The sequence below is a fragment of the Triturus cristatus genome, chromosome 10 (assembly GCF_964204655.1).
Source record: "Triturus cristatus chromosome 10, aTriCri1.1, whole genome shotgun sequence".
In the NCBI taxonomy this organism is placed as follows: domain Eukaryota; kingdom Metazoa; phylum Chordata; class Amphibia; order Caudata; family Salamandridae; genus Triturus; species Triturus cristatus.
This window is the reverse complement of record NC_140593.1, coordinates 992,978,759-993,002,259: the sequence shown is the minus strand read 5'-3', so window position 1 is coordinate 993,002,259 and position 23,501 is coordinate 992,978,759. Positions and strand designations below refer to the sequence as shown.

At 44.3% G+C, this 23,501-nt stretch overlaps 1 protein-coding gene across 2 annotated transcripts in view; it reads left to right on the top strand.

Moving 5' to 3' along the window:
- The window catches only part of ATPAF2 (ATP synthase mitochondrial F1 complex assembly factor 2), a 223,041-nt gene that overhangs the window by 196,584 nt on the left and 2,956 nt on the right, over window positions 1–23,501 (top strand). For both annotated transcript variants that reach the window (XM_085628961.1, XM_085628962.1), the window contains 2 exons: window positions 6,923–7,035; window positions 10,742–10,857. In XM_085628961.1, the coding sequence (XP_085485087.1) occupies window positions 6,923–7,035; window positions 10,742–10,857 (229 nt within the window). The remainder of the gene's footprint in view (window positions 1–6,922; window positions 7,036–10,741; window positions 10,858–23,501) is intronic.

Genomic DNA, 23,501 nt, shown 5'->3' with positions numbered 1-23,501 from the left:
CACAGCCACACTTTCAAAGCCCATACATGACAGTAACCCGATTCAAGGCCCCATTCTCCCAATTTATATTTTTTAATCTCCCACTTTGCTCTTCTGAAATGTTGGCATGTATGCCTATGGGGGTGTGTGTGGGGGGGGGGGGTGTTCCTTGTTTACCTTGTGGGCAAAGAGATGCTGAGGCTCTGACAGACGGGCCTAATGAAAGATGGGTATAATGGCATCCAGTACCCCACAACTTCAAGCGTTTTGTGGAGGGGCGCCCTCGCAGCGCACACGAGAGGTGAACAAATGAACGACATCCCCCATGGGGTAGACACCGGGGCAGCTACTGGAAGTCTGCAGGCCGGGGAAAGGGTAACTGGGGGAAACTTAGGGGACAGAAAGAGAAAAAAAAGGCACAGAATCACGGGGACATCAAAGGGGACAGGAGAAAAAAGGCACAGAATCATGGGGGCAGCGAAGGGGACAGAAGGAGAAAAAAGGCACAGAATCACAGGGGCAGCGAAGGGGACAGGAGAAAAAAGGCACAGAATCACGGGGGCAGCAAAGGGGACAGCAGGAGAAAAAAGGCACAATATTTACATTACACATTCGGGCACGGGGAGATTAAAAGTTGCAATGTCCGCAGCTAAGAAGCCCCAATCTGGTCTATTGTGCCTTAGAAATGAGAGACGAGTCACAGTTTTGTCACCAGTGCTTAGTGCGTTAATGAAACACGAGTCCAGGGAACCAGGGTTTCCACAGGAGCAAACACAGATGCTGCCGGGGCAGTGATTATCGGGCTCGGGCAGGAGGGGCGGGCCAAGCTGCATACATTACGGCTCTGATGGGCAAAGGTGTGCAGTTCCCTTTGTAGGTCATGGCAAATCTTTTTAGGGACCTGAATGTTGAGGCCACAGCCCAGAGACTCCTTGCATCTGTTCCTCTGACTCCTGCGCCATCCGCACCAATGGCGCCCCTGCGGGGAAGCCATGTGTGTTTCAGGTTACAGCGTAATGCAAGTGTACACGGACATGCAGCAAGAGTACCTGGGTGCAAATGTTGTTTTTGCGAGGAGTCAGGTCACCGAAAGCAGACATGCAGCATTGTCAAAATACACTCGTGAATGAAAAGGAAAACGATGTACTCTGCTGTTGCAATTAGAACACAACAGCTCAAGGAGGACTGCAGGCATCACACACAGGGCAGCACAACAGCAATGTGATGTTCCCAGGTACTCCCATCATAAATAAGGCACTTTCGATGTCGGGATATATTAAGTAAGGTGTTTGGACCACTCATCTCTTCGATTGGTAGTTAAAACACTGCTGTAACTGTGGAGCAGGTCCCGCTCACATCTCTGGGTGCCGGTGCCACCGACCTGTTGCACAATGAATAACCAAGCCCTTGATTTGGAGTTATTCCCCCATAAAAAATAAATGAAGCAAAGGTTTAGGATTTCACCGCATGCGCCTTTCTGGAAAGTTGGTAAAAGCAGCTCAGTGGGTAAATGCGCCCACTGCAGAGACATGTTTAGTCTGAAGGTTGGAATAAAAGACAGCCGGGTAGAAGAGGCACTGGCAAATCCCGACGCGCCCCACGACTCCTGTGTGCTCCGGGGCTCGCGGCTGATGTACGAGGCGCCTACTTAGGCATGGGAGGTGTGTGGAAGGGGGTGTGGGGTGCGAATGGGGGTAGAGAAGGAAACAAGTGCTGGAACTGACTAGCAAGCGGGGAGGGGAGGGGAGGCAGTGAAAGGACAGAGAGCCACTGAAAGCAAAGACAGGGAGGACTGGCGTGTGCAGGTAGGAAAGGCTTGGAGAGCTCGGATTTTTATTTTATTCTTTGCAGTCTTAGCGCGGATTTGATCCCAGGGCATTAGAGCGCTTTCGATGACCTCCAGATTACATTACACAAAGTCACATTATTATTTTTTAATACACCTGGAGATTAAGTGATTTGCCCAGAATCACAGGATGTCGATGCCAAACGGGGACTCTGGACTGGTTTCCCAGTGCCGAAGCCAGGCAGCAGCTCGGCCCAAAGGCAACATTGGGCATAGAAGAGCGAAGTACACGCGCTGTACTTTATGGAGAGGGTGGAGAGCAAAGGAAGGAATGAAAGACAGCCGGGTAGAAGAGGCAGTGGCAAATACCTGCGTGCACAGCCTGAGAGGACAGGCGGAGGAGACCAGAGCAGCAGCCGGACACGGGAGCACCGAGGGAGCCGAGAGCAGGGGGAGAGGACGCCATGACAACCACCGCCTTTCTCCGAGGCACAGCAGAAATGCCTCGGAGAAACGCAGTGGCGTTTTCGGATTCGGGGGCGTGTTTCTTTTTCTCTCCTCTTGCCATTGGCTGGAGGAGAGAAAAACACGCCTAAAAAGGGCGTGGCTAAAAAGTGGAAAGAACAGCACGGAACACGCCCCCGAATCTGAAAAAGACGGAGCCTATTTGGAGGGACGGCTCTCTCCTCCAATGGCTGGCCTCCGTTTAGGAAGCCAGCCAATGGAGGAGAGGCAAAAAGAGAGGCGGGCTAAATAGCCACTCTAAGAAACATAAGATCTCCGGACTTCCGGTTCTGCCTTCGGCAGACCGGATGGTCCCTCGATCTAAAAAGGACCTGTTAATTACAGGAACATGCATCATATTTTGGTAAGGTAAGTACCAAAACCTGAATTTTAGTTCCCAAAAACCATTAATAGTCGGTGTTTATCACACCAATTAATTCTGACCCCTTCAATGAAGGATATCACCTGCGGCAATACATTTTGCAACTTTCTCCAGGCCACTAATAATGAGGGCTTTAGTCTAAAATGATATCATTAAAGCATATCATGCCAGCAGCATTGATCAAATCTTGGTGAGGCTTCTCCCCATGGACCTTCTAATAAATCCAGATGAAAACTGTTTATTAGCATTGCTAAAAGAGATATGGATTTAATGACTTCTTTCTGAGATCAAAAGTAGAGAAATGTGTTATACCCAAGGCTACGTTGGATGGTACCATGGCAGATTAAAAGACCACCTTAGTCTGGTAACTTTGTAGGATGGTAGACCAATTTACACTGCGGTCTTAGCAAACTTTGTGGTTTTTAATAATTCCTCATTAGCATTGATGCATCATTTAGCACACTATCCTTGGCAAGCATTCACAATGTCCCTGAAATATAGACTTTCTAATTCCATAATAGCCCAGTGTGGGAAATATGGGAAAGTCCAAGGAAAGTATAGCCTGAAGAGGTAAGGTTCAACTGCTTCTTTATTAGCCATCCTATCCACAGCCTTAGAGATCCCATGCAGAGTCTTTCCATGTAAATTAACATGTTTAAAAACTTAACATAAAATATGGACCTTTATCAAGAATGCTCATTGATGTAACATTCCACAGGATTCCACTGCTGCAGCAGCAAGCCGATAGCCACTAAATCCCTTTGTTGGAGGAACGAGAAGAGGAGTTGGGGAGAGGAGTTGGCCTAACGGCTAGGGTGGTCGACCTCAAATCTGGGGAACTGGGTTCGAGTCTCGGCAATGATGCAGAACATCCTGTGATTCTGGGCAAATCACTTAATCTCCTCGTGCCTAATAAAAGTGAATGTGTCCTCATGTAACGCAACTGATTCTATGTAAAGTGCTCTGATACCTTCAGGTCAAGTTTGCGCTATATAAACACCGTAAAAAAATAAAAACATTTCTGAGTTTCTAATTAAGACCTAAACTTATCCTTATGATTTGTGGGCAGAGTTGTCAAGGACAGTGTAGCTTTGTAAGTTGCATGACATTTCCCTTGAATTGTGGGGAAAAATATCCTGCTGCACAATCTTATAATGGATCCAGATTGAACAGACCAGGTGGACTGCACTTCCCTATTGTCTTAAAACGGGATAGATATTAATATGAAATGATTACCTAGTGTCTGCCTGAAGCCTCAACATGGCAAACCCAACAAAAGATGATGGACGGAGTGCTGAAGCTTTTCAACCACTCAGCCCCCAGTCAAGAGATCTGGGTTTAATCCATTGTTCTTTTGCTCAGTATGTCACCCCAGTTTGTACCCAGCCATATGCAAACCAGTCTTGACACTGCTGCTCTTTAAACCACTTTATTATGTTGATAAAAACCATAAAAGTACATCACATACAACATATGACACCACACTTTAATAACATCTAAAATTCAGTTCATCAATATATATGGGCAACCTAAAAACATTACATAGTCAGATTTCATAGATACACTAAAAACCCCGCTTACCATTAATACATAAATAGTAACATACAACTAAAAAATAAAAGTCAAAAAATTGCTGCTCATGGGAACAGTCCCACTTGAATTGCCAAGCCAGACCCTCCCTGGACTAGAAACAAGCATCCTGGGACCGGTTTCGGGGCATCACCCCTCATCAGGCAGACAAGCTTGAATCCAGTGGCACAGCGGGCAAGAGACCCACATCTGGGCATACCAATGGCCACTTAGGGCAAACACAGCAAAATGACGGACGGAGTGCTGAAACCTTTCACCACTCACCCCCAGACAAGAGGTCTGGGTTTAATCCATTGTTCTTTTGCTCACTATACCACCCCAGTTCGGACCCAGCCTAATTCAAATCAGTGTTGACCCTTCTCCTCATGGGAATAGTCCAGCACAAACTGCCAAGCCAGGTCCTCCCTGAACCGGAAACAAGCATCCTAGGATCAGTTTAGGAGTATCATACATCATCATCTGCTAGGCAAGCTTGAATTCAGTGGCACAACATCTGGGCATACCCTTTCCACTTAGGGCAAACAACAGGCAGGTAAGCCAGTTCCACAATGGTAATCATTGCACTGGGCAAATCAAGGCATCCCACTGTTAAAGAACACCTATAACAGAATTCTGTTGATCAGGCCTCAACCCATAGCAGAGGTCCAAAGTCTAGGGGTGCAAAATTCAACACATAAACTGGGGAAACAAACAATATGTTTGGGGTTTTCCATTGTTTCAATTAACACTTTGTTATTCTCCTATTAACACACGTTTCCATAATTCTCCAGGTAGTAGACTATGCCTTTTTGACATGCCCAGCCAGGACACGTTGCTATTATTTTAGATGTATTTTTTTAGATCTATCCATAATTCTGCTGTAAATTTATTGTTTAATCTTTCAGAATGCCATCAGTATGCACTATTCCCGTTATTCCATTTTTGAAGTTTTCTATAGTCCTACAACCAGCACACTTCACTGTCTTCCTTAAAGCTGCTTGTTTACACTCTTCAGAAAATTATAATAGTCTTTTAAGTCCTGTGCATGGTCCTTGCCAGGCTCTGGCGAACTGAGCTGTGACTTACTAAGTCACTTTAATGGGGTCAGACCTGCTGTGGTGTTTATCCAACCCTGAATTCAACTGACAGGTTCTGCTCATAGAGGAGATAGCATCAGCATTGGCATGACCGTGGCAGGCTCAGTGCTAAAAGCTGGAATGCAAGAGGAGCAGAGACCTTTTGTCGCTGTCTCAACCTCTGCTAAGATGGTATGCTCTTTAGCAGCCACTTGATGGCTTCTGCTCTTGACTCCTGTGGGTGCTTTAGCAGAAATCGTACAATTTCTGTTTAGAGATTGCATCCCGGCATTAAAGATTATCTGGCATTAATGCCTCAGGTACTGGGATCCTGACACCTTTTTGCTTCTTCTAGACAATCCTCCTGGAAACAACAGTTGGAGTAGCTAGAGGGAGGAGAACCAAAGTGAAGCCTCTTCAGCATTCTATAAAAACATATTTGTAAGGATCATCTGGCAAGCAACACTTTATGGTGCTGCACGCAACATGGTGCTCATGAGCTCCACTTTAAGGATCACTGGTTTAGAAAAATACTCCATAAAAAACGTTTGCACCTGCACACTGTGTGTAGTATTTGTTTATTGTGAATATGTCTCCGTTTCATGCATGCCATCACCCCGCATGCAATTACAACACGGTTGTTACAACGAACGCATACCATTACCCCATAAGTCAGAACAACGACTTGCCTGGGGGGGGGGGGTCACTGGATGTTGGAATAGTATAATTTACTATTATAACTCCAGTCTGTGCGGACAGTAAGGAAGGTGTTGGATTTTAAATCCAACACCTTCACCCCCCTCCGCAGGTTGTTGTTTTGACTTGCGGGGTAATGCTATGCGTTGTAATTGCATGCAGGTGACGGCTTCATTGTGAGGGCTGTTTACTGTTTATTGTAATGCTTGTTGAGGGTATGGTTAATATCTGGCCCTTCTTAAACTGAGTTATGAAATATGATTAAAATTGCAGCGCGTGTGTGTGTATGTATATATATATATATATATATATATATATGTGTGTGTGCGTCTGTGTGTGTGTGTGTGTGTATGTATATATATTTGCTCTATGCTTTTACAAAAAGCCCTTACTCTGATGAAGTACAAATGGTTAAACAGATGTTAAACTATTAAGGGATTGCAAAGAAACAACACTGGAGCAGTTTATAGTTTTAACTCTTTTGGATTTTTCCCAATCCAATGCCGCATACTTTGTTCATTCATTTTTTGGGGGGTTTGCCAACTGAAGGCCATCAGAAGCAATTGTGATGTTCTATGTGCAGTGACTCTCCAAGGTCAAAACTCCAATTACAGATCTTAAAATGTATTTACATGAAACTGATACGTATAATTCATAGCTGTTTGTTTTTAACTGCAATTGTTTTACTGCATTTGTTGTTTCTGTATAGCAGCAAAGTAGGCCTGTTTGTGAACACTGATAAAAATAGCAATATTTTTGTCCCAAAATGTTTTGTTATCAGAAGAGGAGTTTTAAATGATAACACTGAAATGTGCTACAATTCTTTTTCTAACAGAAGTATGGTATCTGTGTAGGCCATAGGCTAGTGATTTTGCTTTGCAAGAAAATCATTACTTTCTGTGTTTAACAAGAATATTGAATTCATTGCAGATTTAACGTCTCCATTGGTGCCTCTACAAGCATTCTGGGCCCCAAGATCCCAGAAGAGACCAAAGACACCTTTATTAAGCATTTGGTATCTTACAATATGTGGGCACTGCTAGGTAAGAGTTGAGAGCATTGGAGCATCTGGGCCGTTTTTGTAATTTTCAAGACTTCCACATTGTCATTATCAATATTGTGGTAGTCTCTTTGATGATTTGTTACAGAATTGCAGATAGTCCATTCTAAACATTGCCTTTTGATGGAAGATGGAGACTGGAACAACATTGAGAAGCTGCCCTTTAAATGTGTAGAACACAGCTTTGAGTGTTTGCAATTGAAAGCCATTGCCTGTAGTTAAGATTCTGTTGTTATTGTGCCCATAACATCTAAGCCTTACCTCCTCAGCAGGACCACACACTCAAAATGACGAATTAACAAAGGTTAACCATGCCACTGCTCCACATTATCGGCGTTCATCCTTTTCGTGCACTCTCTGCCAAGAGAGTGATCCATGGATTTACCCGAGACAGTTTGAGATAATAAAGAAGCTTGGAATGTGAGATTGAACTTAAGATCAAAGGGTGTGGAAGCAGCAGGAGCTGGGGCTTTTTATGATTTGGCAGGAGAAGTGAGTGGGGCCTAGACACTGGTACAAGGGAGAGTTTAGGGTATCTGGGTGCACCACCCCACCATTCCGCCCTTCTCAGTATGTATGCAAAAGATTGCCAGGCTGAATGATACATAAAGAAAATAAGATATCGAGAGGCACTCTGAGGAGGACAGTGTGAGATTCTTAACATGTTGCTGAACCCAGGTACAGACCTGGCTAGAAGACTAGGTTCTGGGTACTGGAAACTAAGTCCACAGTGCCAGAAAGTGCGTTAGTGAGAGTAACAAGCAGTACATTCCTAAGCATAAAGATTAACTGTTTGCCTCCATGTCAGAGACCAGTGCTTTGCTTGCTTCAAAGTACAGATCGGAAAAAAACACAAAAAAACAAAAAAGAGGGTTTGGATATAAATATGTGAATTAAAAATTCACTTTTTCAAACAAATTTGTTGGTGATTACCTTTTTTTGCTCACAGATTCACAGTTTTCAAATTGTTTTGAATGCAATGTTGCTCATTCTATTGATTGGATCCTTAGGTAACGAGGAAGAACACTTACCGATGGTAACAAGCACAGTAAGTTCGATTTACAATCTCACTAAATTTGATTTAAGTACTACTGAAATTCAAGTACTTAATAAAGGACTTTCCTTTATACCGACTCTCAAACCTGATCTAAGTCTTACTAGATTGGAATTGATCCAATTCTTCCATAAGATGAGATTAAAGGTGTATTTTGCGGACAAGCCTTGGAACCCAGAAAGGAGCTACTCCAGATTGAAAGACAACTCCACCTTCTTCCCTCCTACAAGTGGTATACCTTTGGAATTAGTCGCTTTCGAAAAGAACGTTTTGAAAGAATTAGATGCTCTAGAAAACAAACGAACATTCACCCGATGGAATATTAATAAGGAAAAACAAAAGGCGCTGGAATCCCTTAAAAAACAACCAAGAGATAATAATCAAGCCAGCCGATAAAGGCGGGGCAATTGTGTTGATGGAAAGGACAAAATACGAACTTGAAATTCATCGCCAATTGGCTAACGTGGATCATTATCGGAAACTTGATCAAGATCTCTCTAAAACTGTTGGAGTAAAACTAGCCACGCTAATACAAACTGGCAAAGAAAATGGATGGCTGTCACAAAAGGAAGCTAAATTTCTGTTTAATCCACACCCAAGAACACCAATGATGTACGTACTTCCAAAAATCCTTAAGGATGCTAATAACCCTCCTGTCCGCCCTATAATTTCGGGGGTGAACTCACTGTTGGAGAGACCGGCAAAATATATTGATGTTTTCTTGAAGCCACTGGCAAGCTCGACCACCAGCTATATTTAAGATACCATGCAAGCAATAAATATGCTGGAAGGGCATTCTTTTGATCAGGAAAATGAGCTTCTAGTCACCTTAGATATCGTGAGTCTATACACGAATATACCACAAGATGAGGGGCTAGAAGCTATGTACCTTTTTCTGGAACAACGCCCTAGACCACATGCCATCCCCACATCTGGGTAAATTATGTTTAGAATATAATTTTTGTGAATTCAATGAGGAACAATATTTGCAGATCAAGGGCTCAGCAATGGGCTGTCCATTTGCTCCTGAGATGGCTAAAATGTTCATGGCACTATATGAGGAACGGTGGATTTATCATAACAACCCTTTTGATGACCACATAAAAATCTGGCAAAGATACATCGATGATGTATTTATGTTGTGGAGGGCATTAACTAGAGGAGTTCGGCATTTGGTTAAACCAGAGGAACCCAAATATTCAATTTACTTTTCACTCAAGTAACTATTAAATCAACTTTCTGGACCTAATGGTAAAGCATGAAAATGGGAGAATTTTTAATACGTTATTCTCCAAACCAACAGATCGAAATACACTACTGCACTTTTCTAGTTTTCATCAGAGAAACTTGAGACAACCTCCCCATCAGCCAGTTCTTAAGAATACAACAGAACTGCTCTCAGAGGGAAGACTACTTTGTTAATGCTAAAATACTCTTGGAAAAACTAGTTCTATGGCAGTACCCCAGAAGACTAACGAAACGAGCAATGAAGAGGGCGTGATATACTAACACCAAAAGACAAAACAAAAGATACGCCACTGGTCTGCGTTACCACCTTCTCAGGGTCCACCAACTAAGTGAAGAAGATCGTACAACGCAACTGGCAATGTGTTAAAGGGTTAGACACCTTTAAATAATTCCTTATCCTTTCCTTGCATTCTGATTGCCCAACAAAGTGTTACTTGGAATATAAACTCATGCGCCACAGATTTTCATTCTTTCCTTCATTCTGCCTTGTACAAGACTGAAAAATTAGGATAAAACATAGTTCAGTAATCATGATATAATTTTAAAACTTGCATCTCAGATCAAACTCCTAGTACACAAGACTGTCCTTGACATTACACAAACCCTAACATGGTTTGAATGAACTTAAGTGCCCAGAGTGTAATACTTGGGTAGGCAACCAATCAGTGCTCATACTTAGAACCCGACAGGAAACTAAGTTTAAAAATAATACCCATGTATAAATGGCGAAAATCTGACCTAACAATTATGTATGGGTCAGGTGCTTCTATGAAAAGGCTATGGGAAATTGATAATCACAAGACTGCCATAGCCCAGTCTCTCGCATGGGTTTCACTGGAAGCATGGCACCTCATGCCCATAAGCAATATTTTGTCTGCAGTCTACTATTTTATGTACAAGGTGGATTTGTGCAGTTCAGACCAGGTTGATCAGCCTGCCAGCCTGACGTTTGTGAGGAGTCCAAAAATCATCTCCATTTGAGGACAACATACCATAATACTTCTTACCTAGTGGATTTTTACATACATATAAAGTCTCTGGGAGGTGGAAAGTTTGCCTTTTGCTCTCTGGAAGATCCAAACCACGGAGGGCAACACAAGGCTCAATTGCAATTGTATGGATGATGGGATATGAACCCAAGATAATAGCGAGGATCTTTCCTTTAGAGAATTCACAAAGAGAACCCAAGGTAGGTTGCTAAGTCATAATCCCTTGTACAATGTTCATCTAAATGTAGTCAAAGATGCTCCATTGGTTATGCTCAGCGCTTGCCTATTTACTGCACTGAGTGTAGCTGAGAGATGACCGAGAAGATAGCTAGCACTGTGTCACAAATGAAAACCTAGAATTTCCATGTATATCAGCCCTGTGTTATACGATTTTTCAGGTATCGAATTTGTTATTACACACCTGAAGTCTCTTATCCTGGCCATGGGGTTGATTGATCGCCATATTACAGTTGAGAAAGCAGTACTTCTGTCGCGCTTGGAGGAAGAATTCCAGGTAAGCCCTACAATGCTTTCCTGTAACATGCAAGTACTACAGCTCACTAAACAATTAAATAAAAAATCGGAACTATAAAGTAAAAGTGTTAACCTGTCATCACCACATTGTTCCTATTATCCTATTCCATCTTCTTTCTGGCCTGTTGCCTGCGTAGGTTATACTCTTGTTATTAGTGTTTATACATAACCTCAAGTTCACCCTTGTCGTAAGCATTTGGCCTCTCCAGCGACCTAGCTTAGCACTTGCTGAAAATATGCTTCTGGTACATCTTCACTCAGTTGAAGGTACAGTCCAGCTTCCCTTTTGTTCGTTCCCTCGCCTTTTTCTGTCGCAGACGTTCACTTTTCCTTTTTCCATTTAATCTATAGTATTTACTGGGCAGATGCAGGCTCATTTTCCATCCTTTGGTCGCTGTCTAGTGACCTCTCTGATTTGGGCCGGTAAATGCCTTTAAAGCATCCCCCTTTTCTCATTTTAAGAACATATATCGGAGTGATCTACTGGCAGGCAGATGAGTGTTTTGGTCTTGTGGAAGTTGCTTCCATGACTCGTGAGTGCTCTTCTTTCTTTGAAGTGATCTGCTAGGATACAGTAGAGTGTCCCTGTAGGAAAGTGCCTGTTTTTGTCATGGTACCCCATGCTTTTTCCCACTGGTACAGATGCTTTTCGACCGATGTGCACTGGGTCACTGCTAACCAGGCCCCAGTGCCAGTGCTCTTTCCTTAAAACAAGGTAAAATGTTTCTAATTGAAACACAATTGGCACACACTTTGGCACCCCAGTGGTTGCAGCATGTGTTATGCCACCCTGTGGGACCCCGATACAAATTGCATGCAGACTGCCATTGCAGACTGCGTGTCATATTGCAAACCATGAGTGAAAACACAACATGGAACACTCCCTTTGTGCCATGCCAAAGTCACTGCATGTACTGTCTGAAAGTAACCCCTACAGCAAGCCTTGAAGCCCTAAAGCAGGGTGCATTATATTACATGTGCGGGCATATATGCATGAGCAGATGTGCCTCTGTGCTGTCTAGTTCAATTACTAGATGATAAAAGGGAACCGGGAAGCCATCTTATGTATATACGGGCACTGGTCATTACGAGTTGCCTAGCTACATGATGGCTTCACTAAAACCTATGGTAATTGGTATCAAACACCTGGTCTTAATAAATCTGGCGAACAAGATGTATTGTGACATGCACTCAAAGGGCACTTTAGAGGTGCCCCTTGAAAAACCGACCATTGTCTAGTGTGCCGGCTGACTGGTATCGACCAACCCACCACCACAGACTAGTGTCTGACCCTCAGCAGGTGAGAGCCAGCTCTCTCTGAGGCCAGAAATAATGCCTGCTCTGGAGGAAGGTGTTCACACCTCTTCCAGCTGGATGGCTAGTGATTTAGCATATCAAGGCCAGGGGCTTCAAAGCCACTTCCCCCAGACCTAGGAGATGCAACTCCCATGCCTTGAGGCTCATCCGACACCAGGACAGACTGGAAATTAGATATGCAAGTAGGCGTGTTGCACCACCAGGCTAGTCATTCCCCTAGGGTGGGCTGCCTGATGTGAGCCATGAAAGAAGGATTCCACCATCTTGTTTTTGGTGGAATTGGGAACTTTTGGTTAGGGTTAGAGCTGAGGTCTTGTGTGGACTACAGAAGTCTTAATGTGGTCACTAAGACCGATGCACGCCCCATTCCTAGAGCAGATGAGCTAATTGGCAGATTAGAGGCAGGTAAGGTTCTCAGTACTTTTGATTTGACACCAGGGTTCTGGCAGATTGGGCTGACCCCAGGAGTAAAAGAGAAGAAGGCATATTCCACCCCAGGTGGGCATTACCAGTTTACTATGATGCCTTTTGGTTTAAATAATGCCCCTGCCACCTTTCAAAGGCTGGTAAACAAAGTCCTATCTGGGCGCAGTCTTTTTTGTGCAGCATATCTTATTGATACTGCAGTCTATAGTTCCACCTGGCAGGATTACCTGATCCACCTTGGAAAGGCAGGACTCGCTATCATGGCAAGCAACTGCCAGATAGGACAGGGCTCTGTTGTATACTTGGGCCCCCTTGTAGGTGGAAGCCATATTCAACCTTTACGGCCCAAGATCCAGACTATTCTGGACTGGGAAGCTCCAACAACCCAGACTCCTTGGACATATTCAGTCTCAACTGTTATTCCCTTACTGTGAGATATTCGTGTCCATCAAAGAGAGTGAAAAAGTTCTGGAGTGGATATGAAGCAAAAACAATACTGTGCTCACTGTGGGTGAGGGGAGTGTCTGCATGTTTCTTTCATGCACCAACTATATTGGCTCCTTTCACAAAAACACTTGTACATCTTATCGCTATTGGGTACTTAACTTGTGACGATGCTGCTTGAAATTGTTTAAAAGGAACTATTGGAAGCCTGCATCTCCTGTCCAGTGTTCTAGTCTACATTGATCAGGGGCTGGAAGGAGGCTCCTGGCATGTCAAATGTGCTTTGTGGCACAGTTCATTGATCTAATCGAAAATCTGTTACATCTCGTGAGAGGTAGCAGTGGAGGACCACAACCGACAAAACGGAATTCTCTTCGCTACCAACCTTATTATTTTATGCACAACATTAACTTTGTTACCCTTAGTGCTTTATGTGTCCTGACTCACCTTCATGTCCTTAGTGGCGTCATAGGCCATTCGGAGTCCTTCAAGCCTCGACATAGGTGTGTGAACAGCATTCTGATAACTACAAAGAGTCACATACGTTTGGTAAGTGGACTGTGCTCTGCCTTGTGGTAAGGCATCCCTAGAGGAGGTGAAACGTCTCCATGGTGAGCCTTCCTCTTTAGAATCACAGTGGTCATTAATCACAACATATAACGGCTGTCTTTTTTTAACATAGTACTTCATTTTGCACCTCTGAAATTTCTGGTTGCATGGCTTATCTTCTAATCCATGGTAAAATCGGTGCTGCCCTGTCACCAGCTCAATATCAGTGTAAGCGTTGGGGAGTCGTGAAGACAGCTTCTTTTACTTTCTAATTAGAGTAGTGTTATGCAGTGGCGGCAGGCATCCACGGGGAAACGCTCAAATAAAATTGAAAAATATAAAAATAAATGGCCGCACGAAAATATAATTTAAGCAAACTTCCCTTAGGACAGGACCTCCTGCTCCCGACATCTCGCGACTGCAGCTCGGCCACCAGGAAACTCCCTAGACCAATCCGGGTGCTGCTCTCATGATGTGAGAGCACTGTCCTGATTGGAGGGAACTGCCTCATTCGGCACGCCACAGTGCTCTGGAGGCCTGCACTTGCTCTAACTCAGCTGTTCTAGGACAGCAGGGTTAGAGGTTTCAAAGTGCGCATGTCTGGTTGGCTGTCTCAAGATGACCCGCCAAAGGGACATGCGCACTTTGAAGAGTGCACATATAGCCAACCCTCCTCCCTGCTGCTGTCATTCAGCAGTGGCCCCACCCTCGTCCTGACCTTCGGTTCAGGACTGGAGGATGAAAAATAAAATGTTAATGAATTGCCATTTAATTTTTCATCTCTGGGGGGATTTCTAGGTGGGACGACGCTTCTCCGCTCAAACGCAAGAGCCACCCCTGTAAATTGTGTTAACTTTGCATTGTGTTATTGCAAAGGTACCTTTCAGATCACAACTGAGATAAAATCTTCATACTTTGAGCTGTTAAAACTAAGGACTTCAATCTGACAGAAAAGTAGGTCAGGGTCAGAAAAACATATTGATACATTTGTGAATGTGATCAGCGGCTGCTGCCACAAACAAAGGGTGGTGGTGCAGGTGGAGGGAGCGCAGGAGGGGAGCACGGGGGCGGGGGTTGTTAGAATATATAAAAATAAAAGAACTTACCTGAAGCCTCTGGCCGCCTCCATCGTCCCGCTACCACTTCTCTTCCTGGTCCTGGCAGCTCCTGGGACAGACTCGCATCCAATTGCCGCGCTGCTCTCCTGCTAGGAGAGCAGCGGTGGTGATTGGCCTGCGTGGGCTGTAAAGACATTCCGCTCAGGCCAGGCAGTATGTGGGGGTTTCTCCAGGTCCAGTTGTTCAATGCAGCCGAGCTCGAGACACCTAAGTGCGCATGTGTGTTTTGGTCGGCCTGAGATGGCCGGCCAAACACGTATGCGCACTTAGGGGTAAACATACCAATCCTCCTCCCGTGCCCCGCCCCTCCCTGCACACGCTGGCTCAAACCTGGCAAATGAAAAATAAAACAATGCTAGAACATCGTTTTATTTTTTATTTGCTGGCTCTGAGCCAGGCAGTGGGGCGACGCTCCTCCACCATTACGGAGGAGCCACCACTGAATGTGATCCCAGACTAAGAACATTGAAAACTTAAAAGGCGATCCACATGACCCCAGCCAGGTTCTCTGTTTTTATATCGAGGCACAGTCCCATTTAGAGAGCACTTTGACAGAGCGTACAACCATGTGTTTTAAGAGCACTTTACTTGGGGCGTGGCCGAGTCGATGACCAAAATGGCTGTCTGACTCTGAAGCTCCGGAGCCGCTATGAGGTCTTAACAGCCCCCTTCCGCTCCATCGGCCCCCAGGCTCACAACTGCAAGCGGCAGTAATGTCTCTTCTTTGGAGGCGCGAATCGTGCTGCCTGTGGGCTTTATTAGCCCAGAGGAGACACCGCTACGACCCGCTCTGCTCGAGTCCCGACGCGGCCCTCGGAAGCCCCGGGACGACAGGAGTCTCGGGTGAGCCTGAGGGCGGGGCTTCGGGCGATCGGAGCTGCAGTGATGCAGACGCTGGCTCCGCGATCCCTGGAAGCTGCGGGCCCTAGATGAGGCCATGGTGCTGCTTTCGCTGCTACATACCATAACGAAGTGCTAGGCGGCTCACATCAACGGGCTGCCGCGGCGAGTACACAGGACCTCCGGGGTTTGCGATCTCCCCACCACCATCGATGGAGAAACGCGACGCATTGCGCAGACCTTATTGCTGTCCCGGATAGAAGACGTGAAGCTGGCAAGACTGCCTCCCCATCATATAGAGGATGGGGTGCGGGCCGAAGGGGAACATCTAAAGGCGCATAGCCTGCAAGAGACGCTAAGGAAACAGCTGTGCTACCCCACTGCCCACGTGGAAAACTAGACCAGGCATGCAAATGGATGTAATCCAGTGCTTACAGTTACCACAGTAAAAACCACGTGCCATACCTGCTAGATGGATTTACTCAACCCCCTATTATGGGGACCGAATTTCTGACCTCTAGCGTTTCTAAGGACGCTGCGACACGTCAGGCTGTCCTTACACCTGGTGCTGCTACGGACTGCCCTACATGGCGATGGGCCGCACAGATCCCAAACAACGCCAGCTATCCTTTGACACTGCGAAGACCCCCAGGCGTTACAGGAAACAAATGTGCGCTATGCCATGCTCTACCCGGTGCGATTACGTATTCAGGTTAATGGCAAGATGCTGATATTTGACTCACTGGAGGAAGCAACCAAATTCAAAACAACACCATGCCAACAAATCCGGAGCGAGTAGTGAGGAGGCGATGCAGTCAATGTCGGAACACACTGGCACATAAACTCTTACTGGACTGATTGCAATTATCTAGAATGGCTGGTGCGACCAGATCCGCTGGAAAGTATTTGCCACCCGGAGACTAAAGACCAATTAACAAGGGGGGATTTGGAGGGAGGCATCGTGTACGTACTACGTTTATATGGCTATTGCCAATCACTTTAAAACACATGGTTTCTTATGGGCGGACTCCCAAGAGTGGTGCCTCCCCCCTAGGACTTTTCCTACAGTTCTGATTTGAAGTTTCTTACTGGGAAATATGGAGGGATTCACCGGATGCTGGTTCATATGTGTCTGATGTGGAAGTGGAGTTTGGGTTGTTGATTGTTCAGAAAGTTAATGGTTACAAGTTTTATTAAGCAAACACAAGGCTATGATGGACGAAGCACTGAAACTTTTCAGATACTCAACCCCAGTCACAGATCTGGGTTGAGTCCATCATGGTTCTTTGACTCACTTCACCACCTCAGTTCCGACCCAGCTATATGCAAATCAGTCTTGACTGTGTGCCTCATTGGATCAATCCAGCCCAAACTGCCAAGCCAGGTCTTCCATGAACCGGAAACAAGCATCCTGGGACCAGTTTTGGGGTAACACCCCCGCCCCCACCACCACCACCATGCGGGAGGCAATAATTACACTCTTACTAAAACCCAACAAGCCATCTCATGGCTGCGTGTCTTATAGACCTTTATTGTTATTAAACCATAATTACAAGATTTCAGCAAGTGTTCTTGCCACCCTTTTATCTTTATTGGTGGACAAGATAGTTTGCCCGTTCCAAGCAGGATTTTTACCTAATCGGTTCACTTCAGTGAATCTCTGCGCATTGTTTGCGGTTCTTGACCAGCTAAAGCCCACAATCCCTGCTGCTGCAATTTTGTTAGACACTGACAAAACATTTGATTCACTGGAGTGGTCCTTCCTGCATGCCGCATTACAGAAGCTTGAGATCCCAACTGGCTTCTCAAACCTAATCCGTCTGCTTTACACTGGCCCAGTATCACGCCTGCGAGTAAATGGTGGGCTAACCACGAAATTCAGACTCGCACCGGGCACCCGACAGGGTTGTCACTTATCGCCCCTACTATTTATTATCGCTATGGAACCCCCTTGCACAACACCTTTAGGAGTGGCACCTACAGCGTGGACTGTGGTTTCACCATGGGCCACTACTTGCCTCCTTCTATGCAGATGACGTAAGGCTATTTGTCAGAGAACCGGCATCAAACCTTCCTCCTCTGCTCCGGCAGGTGGTACGCTTCGGAGTCTTCTCCGGTCTTGCCATAAACTGGAATAAGTCTGAGGTCTTTCCCCTTACGCAGGCTACCACTCAATTCCCCTTAGACTTTCCGCTGCATTGGTGCACTGATCCTCCCAGATATCTGGGCATTTTCCTACTCTGAAGTGGCCCTGATGTGATTCGCCTTAACTACGGCCTGGTGATAGATAAGCTTACAACACCGGTTGAACGGTGGATTAAGCTTCCACTCTCAATAGCAGGCAGGATCACCATCATTAAAATTGTGGTCCTCCCCCGATTCTTATATCTGTTTCTTAATATCCCTATCGCCCTTACAACAAAAATTTTCGAAACGCTGTGCAGACTACTTATTCGACTTGTATGGGCCAGCAAACAGTGGCTTATTGGATGGAACACGCTAACTATGCCATATGAGCGCGGGGGTTTCGGGGTCCCAGACTTCTACCTGTATTATTTGATAGCCCAAATACACTTTAAATACTTTTGGTATCATCCAGATGTCCGCTTGCAGTATTTTAAACCGGAATGCTCGCAGGCCCGCCCACACGCGCTCTCTGCTATTATATCCCGGGGGCTACCCCAGAACCCAGCTAAGATACAAATCTTGCAAACCATGTTCCGGGCTTGGACCTAATTACAAAGATCTCTACAGGCAGACTGTCTATACGCACCGCACATACTGTTGCCAGATAACCCCTGGCTATCCCCTAGGATGGAAACGCTAACTAAGCCAACATTGGTTCGGTATGGTATACAGAGCATAGGTGATCTTTTTAGAGATACAATATTGTGTACAGTGGACGACATAATAACAAACAGAGATGCATCCTATATGGACAAATTCATACTACACAGAGTACGTAGTGCCATCAACCGGGGGCTCCCATCTACCCCACAGGAACCAGCAGACTTCTCACGCTCATTATTACAGCGACGGACGGTGCCCATCTTGTTTTGCGACTTTATCATTTAGCCTTAACACTCTATCCCCGGGTTGGGAAAAAAGCGCATGCGACCTGGGAAAGAGATCTTGGATTCTCCCTACCAGACCAGACTTGGTTATATTGTTGTGAACAGAAGCGTTACGTCTCAAATAATCATCGGCAAAAATTGCAAAAATTTTAATATTTACATAGAGCATACTCAACACCATACCTACTAGCCAAGATAGATCCAACCAGAACACCTACTTCTTCAAGATGTGCATGGAGCAGGTGGACTTCTCGCACCTGGTCCGAAACTGTAGACCTATATTGGAGTATTGGGGGGAGGCCTTCCGCCGCTTATCCCTGGTGATCGATCACACATTACAACCCAAACCGCAGACAGCCTTGTTGGGCTATGTTAAGCCGCTACAGGCGGGGTGAGACGATTCGCTGCCATCGCCTTGCTTATTGTCAAAAGGCAGGTTTCGTTACACTGGGGAGGAACACACGTCCCAGTGGTGAAAACCTGAATTTGTGATCTAACATACTGCACCACCACTAGTGACATAGCCTCATGCCTCATGTCCCAAAAATATATGGCAGCCACTGAAGGATTATTTGCAGACACATTCCGAAGATTTTGAGTGAATTATATGCGTAAATGAACCCCTTTGTATCAATCCCTAAACTTTTTCCTCGACAGGGGGCGGAGATCATAATGGTCCCGACATACGAGACTGGGGTTTTGGCAACTAACTGGCTGGAAAGATGTGGGCTTCTAAACGCAGGCTGTATGTTTTTAATGCTGGTAGAGACGACGTAAAGGAAGGGGCTCCAATTGTACTTCTATTCAACCACCCTTAGAATTATCCACTGGCCCACTTCTGAACGATTGACTGTGAAAGTGATATGTGACAATATCGAATTGGTCGGTCGTTGCTGGACAACTGCCATGATAAGTGCCATGATAAGTGAAACCCGTATGATGTTTTTTTGAGAAATGCTTTGTATTAATTTCTTTGTTCCTTTTCTCTATTCGTTTTTTTATATGCCCCTAACAGATCCTACTCTCTCTATTTTGATAACTTAGTGTTTTCTGCATTACCATAAAAATTTAAAAAAATTAAAAGTTGTTATAAAAATTTCCAAAAAGAACACTTTTCTTTTCTTGCTCATGGTTTTTAGTAAGGGCTTCCTCTGGTCACAAGTTAGAAAATAGGAAGTGTTTCTTTAGCTAGTTTTAGATGTTTTAACTGGTTCAATACCCTGTGGGTGTGCGTGTGCAGTAGAAGAACATCATATATTTAAATTTTTTCTGTTTTTTGACACATGTAAGAAAATGCATTTGAGGGGCACCGATTTTTCTGAGGTTTCACGTTTGCCCCTTCAATTATGGTGCCAAATCAAGGGCAAGCTTCAAAATATACAGCCTTTGAATTTTTTCCCAAATGAAATTCCCTCCCAAAAATAAAATGTCAAATTGTTTTTAGAACTAAGAGTGAAATTAATTGCGTAGAGAATTTGTGACGTCATAAAACAATTTGCAATTTACAGAATCGGTTGCCTACGTGTCATTGGAGGGCGGGGGTGGCAACTGCTGCTGGAAGAAGTAGAGAAGTTGGAGGAATATGCACAAGTGATAGTGCGGACAAATAGGAAAAAACGTAATGTAGGGAGAGGTGGATAGACCACGTAGATAAAAAAGGATTTTGGAGAAAAGGGAAGGTGTCGGATGTTGAGCAAAGTTATCATGGGTACCCGACTCTGATGGCAATACACCTCAAGGTCTGGAGTACTGACCTCAGGTTTTCAGTGAACTCAGTCACACCTTCCCCCAATTCCATCAAAACTGTATCCTCACCGAAGGTAATCCTTCTCTCAAAAGAATAGGCTCCAATTTAACTCTAGCACATTGGGGTCTTTAATCAGCTCTTTGGTCTCCTCCTTAAAACGGTCATATTCTTGATAGTCTACTGACCCTATGGAAAAATGGATTCTGTCTCGAAGCTGCAGCAAAGGCTTGAGCTGTCCAGCAGCCGAAGGTACTGTTTTACAGCAGCATTGATATCATGCCACATTCTGTAAGGTGCAAAAACAACATTTGATGGACAGAATGCAGAACAATGTCATACATTCACCCCAGTACAGAGATCTGGGCCTAAATCCATTGTTTTTCGCGAAGCGCACCGCGTGCTCACTGTGCGCGCACGGTGCGCGAAGTGCGCGCACGGAACGAACTGCGTTAAGTGGGCGCGCACGCCACGAATGGCGTAAAGTAACTTAGCATTTAAAAAACTGTACAAATTCACTGAAAAAACCATAGGTTTCACACACGTTATAGTTAGGAATTAGCATTTAAAAAACCTTGCAAATTCACTGAAAAAACCATAGGTTTCACACATGTTCTAGTTAGCTGGACATTTTACTGATAAAAAACCAATGAAATTCCCCCGTTATAGTTAGTGCAGGCAACTATAACTCACGCGACCGCAATCCTCTGCTGATGACATATGTGTCTTTATGAAAAAAAAATATTTGTAATATATGTATAGCTAAAATTTAATGGAAGACGACATGGGCAAATAATTGTCTAAATACAGTTTTAGCATCAGCAGAGGATTGCGGTCGCGTGAGTTATAGTTGCCTGCACTAACTATAACTGGGGAATATATATATGTATATATATATATATTATATTATATAAATTCATTTTAGTTCTCCAGTAAAAGCCTGCAAACATTGAAAATGTAATTAAAGTCTGCGGGTTTCTAATAAATTCTAGAAACCATCATGCATTATTCTGTTTGCAATGTGCTGTATACTATAGAAAATTCAGCTACAGTAAGGGTGAGTGGCAATGCAGTCCTCTTTCATGAGCCAGTTCCTTGTGCTAGTCTCTGCATGAAACCAAATGTTAAATGTACAATTATCTCTTAATGGGTATATATGGAAGTGAGGGAGGGAGTGAGAGAGGGAGAGGTGAGAGGGAAGGAGGGAAGTGGAATGGGAAGGGGAGACACCCACCCCATGAGAGACCATGAAACCGTTCAGTACCAGCTACAAATCCAATCTGAGTTCAGTACAGCTTTCTGGCCACAAAGAAGTTTCTCAGTCGGGTATGAAATAGTGGTGCCAGGTCACACTGGCTTTAGAGAACACAGAAATAATGGAGTTGGTCAAACTAAGGTGTAGTGAGAAATTACAGTAAGGCTCTGTGAATTAAAGGCCCTGGGGATATGGAGGAAACATAAATAGAACACAATTATTTTGTGGGATGCAGGGAGTGAAAGTACAGTAACATGGGAGGGGGCTAGGGTTATATGGCATAGAATGTGGGTTTCCTCCTAAGGTAACAACAATGTAAACTAAAAGTAGTTTAGACTTTTTGTTTTAGAAACACACATTCCAGACATTGAGATTCCAACAGTTTAAACCAATGTGAAAAATCAGGACCCCCTGCTAGCGGAAACTCTCAGGGCAGGGAAAATACACGGTAAGTAAAGACCCTAGGCAGCCAATATTAAAATGCAAAGTTTGATATGTGTCCATAAATATGAAGGCCAGGCAACATAACAATAAAGAAATAAAAGGATAAAACATTTTTATCATCAAATTTAGAATTTACAACCAATGACAAATATAACACATCTATAAACAATCTACTATCCTATGTGTAATCTAGAACATTAGGTCAATCCATCAATTCATTTTCTTATCATGAACATACAATGTCATAATGATTATTTTACCTATTTACAAAACAATTCATATATTTTTTTTATCTTAAAACGTTAGTGGCTTAGATTATTGCTGATTCTTTGTAGGATCGAGTCAAACAATTTACACGTTAAAACATGTGAAATAAACTCCTAGATTCCTGTATCGACAAGTATATTTTTTAATACACTGAACATTCCGATGGGAAGCCAGTAGACTCCATCTTGATGCTTCAGTAATTATTCTTGCTGTAAGGCTTTGGACCTCCAGGATGAAAAGACATGCTCTGAAGGCCTTGTTCCTGGATATTGCTATAATATGAGCAAGACTTGCACATGTTACTAAGGGCCACTTGCTAAGGAGATCTTTTTTACTTTGGGTCTGAAAATGAAGGTAGTTACCGCTCCATGAAAGTGCATCTTCATTACTAGCTGACAGTCAGTTATGGAACTTGCAGATGTTGACTGGAGTGGTTAAAAGAGCTGGTAGATGTCACAGGAGAGTTATTTTTCCTGCCCCTCGAGATCTGTTGCTTACCATGATTGCTCCATAGCTTCGTCATCTGTAGTGCTTGGGTTCAGTTTAAGAAAGTGTTTGCCATTTCCCAAATTCCATTGAAGATTACCTATCAGTATTAGTAGGAATGTGCAAAGTTTTCCTCTCACAAACATAAATATTCCTCTCTCATACTACGCTTACTACCCGCGGTTTGTGAATTACCTGCATGTGGGTTTTCATTTTTTTTTTTTTATTATTATTTTTTTATTGGTTTTTCATTGCAGCCATGCATACATTGTGGAACGACAGAACCAAGATATATAGGCATAGTAAGGGACAGTCATTGGTTCTCAGTACATATTATACTCCTCCCCCCAATTCCCAACTTCTCATTCAGTTCCATTTCAACAGTAGGCGATGTACAGGGATTTCCTCGGTATGCGTTCCAATGTGACCATTTTCTATCCCACTTCTTGGGGCATCCCCGAGCCTTAAATACTGCGGTCTCCGCTAGCATGCATCTGTATCTGTCCATCTCGTTAGCCCACGTGGTGACTCGTGGTGAGTCTACCCCCCCCCCCCCCCCCCCCCATCCTCTAGCCAATTCTCTCTTCACCAGTGTATACCCCAGGGTTGCGAAGTGCTGCTCAGTTTCTGTAAGGTCCGTTTCCTCCCATATGTTCAAAA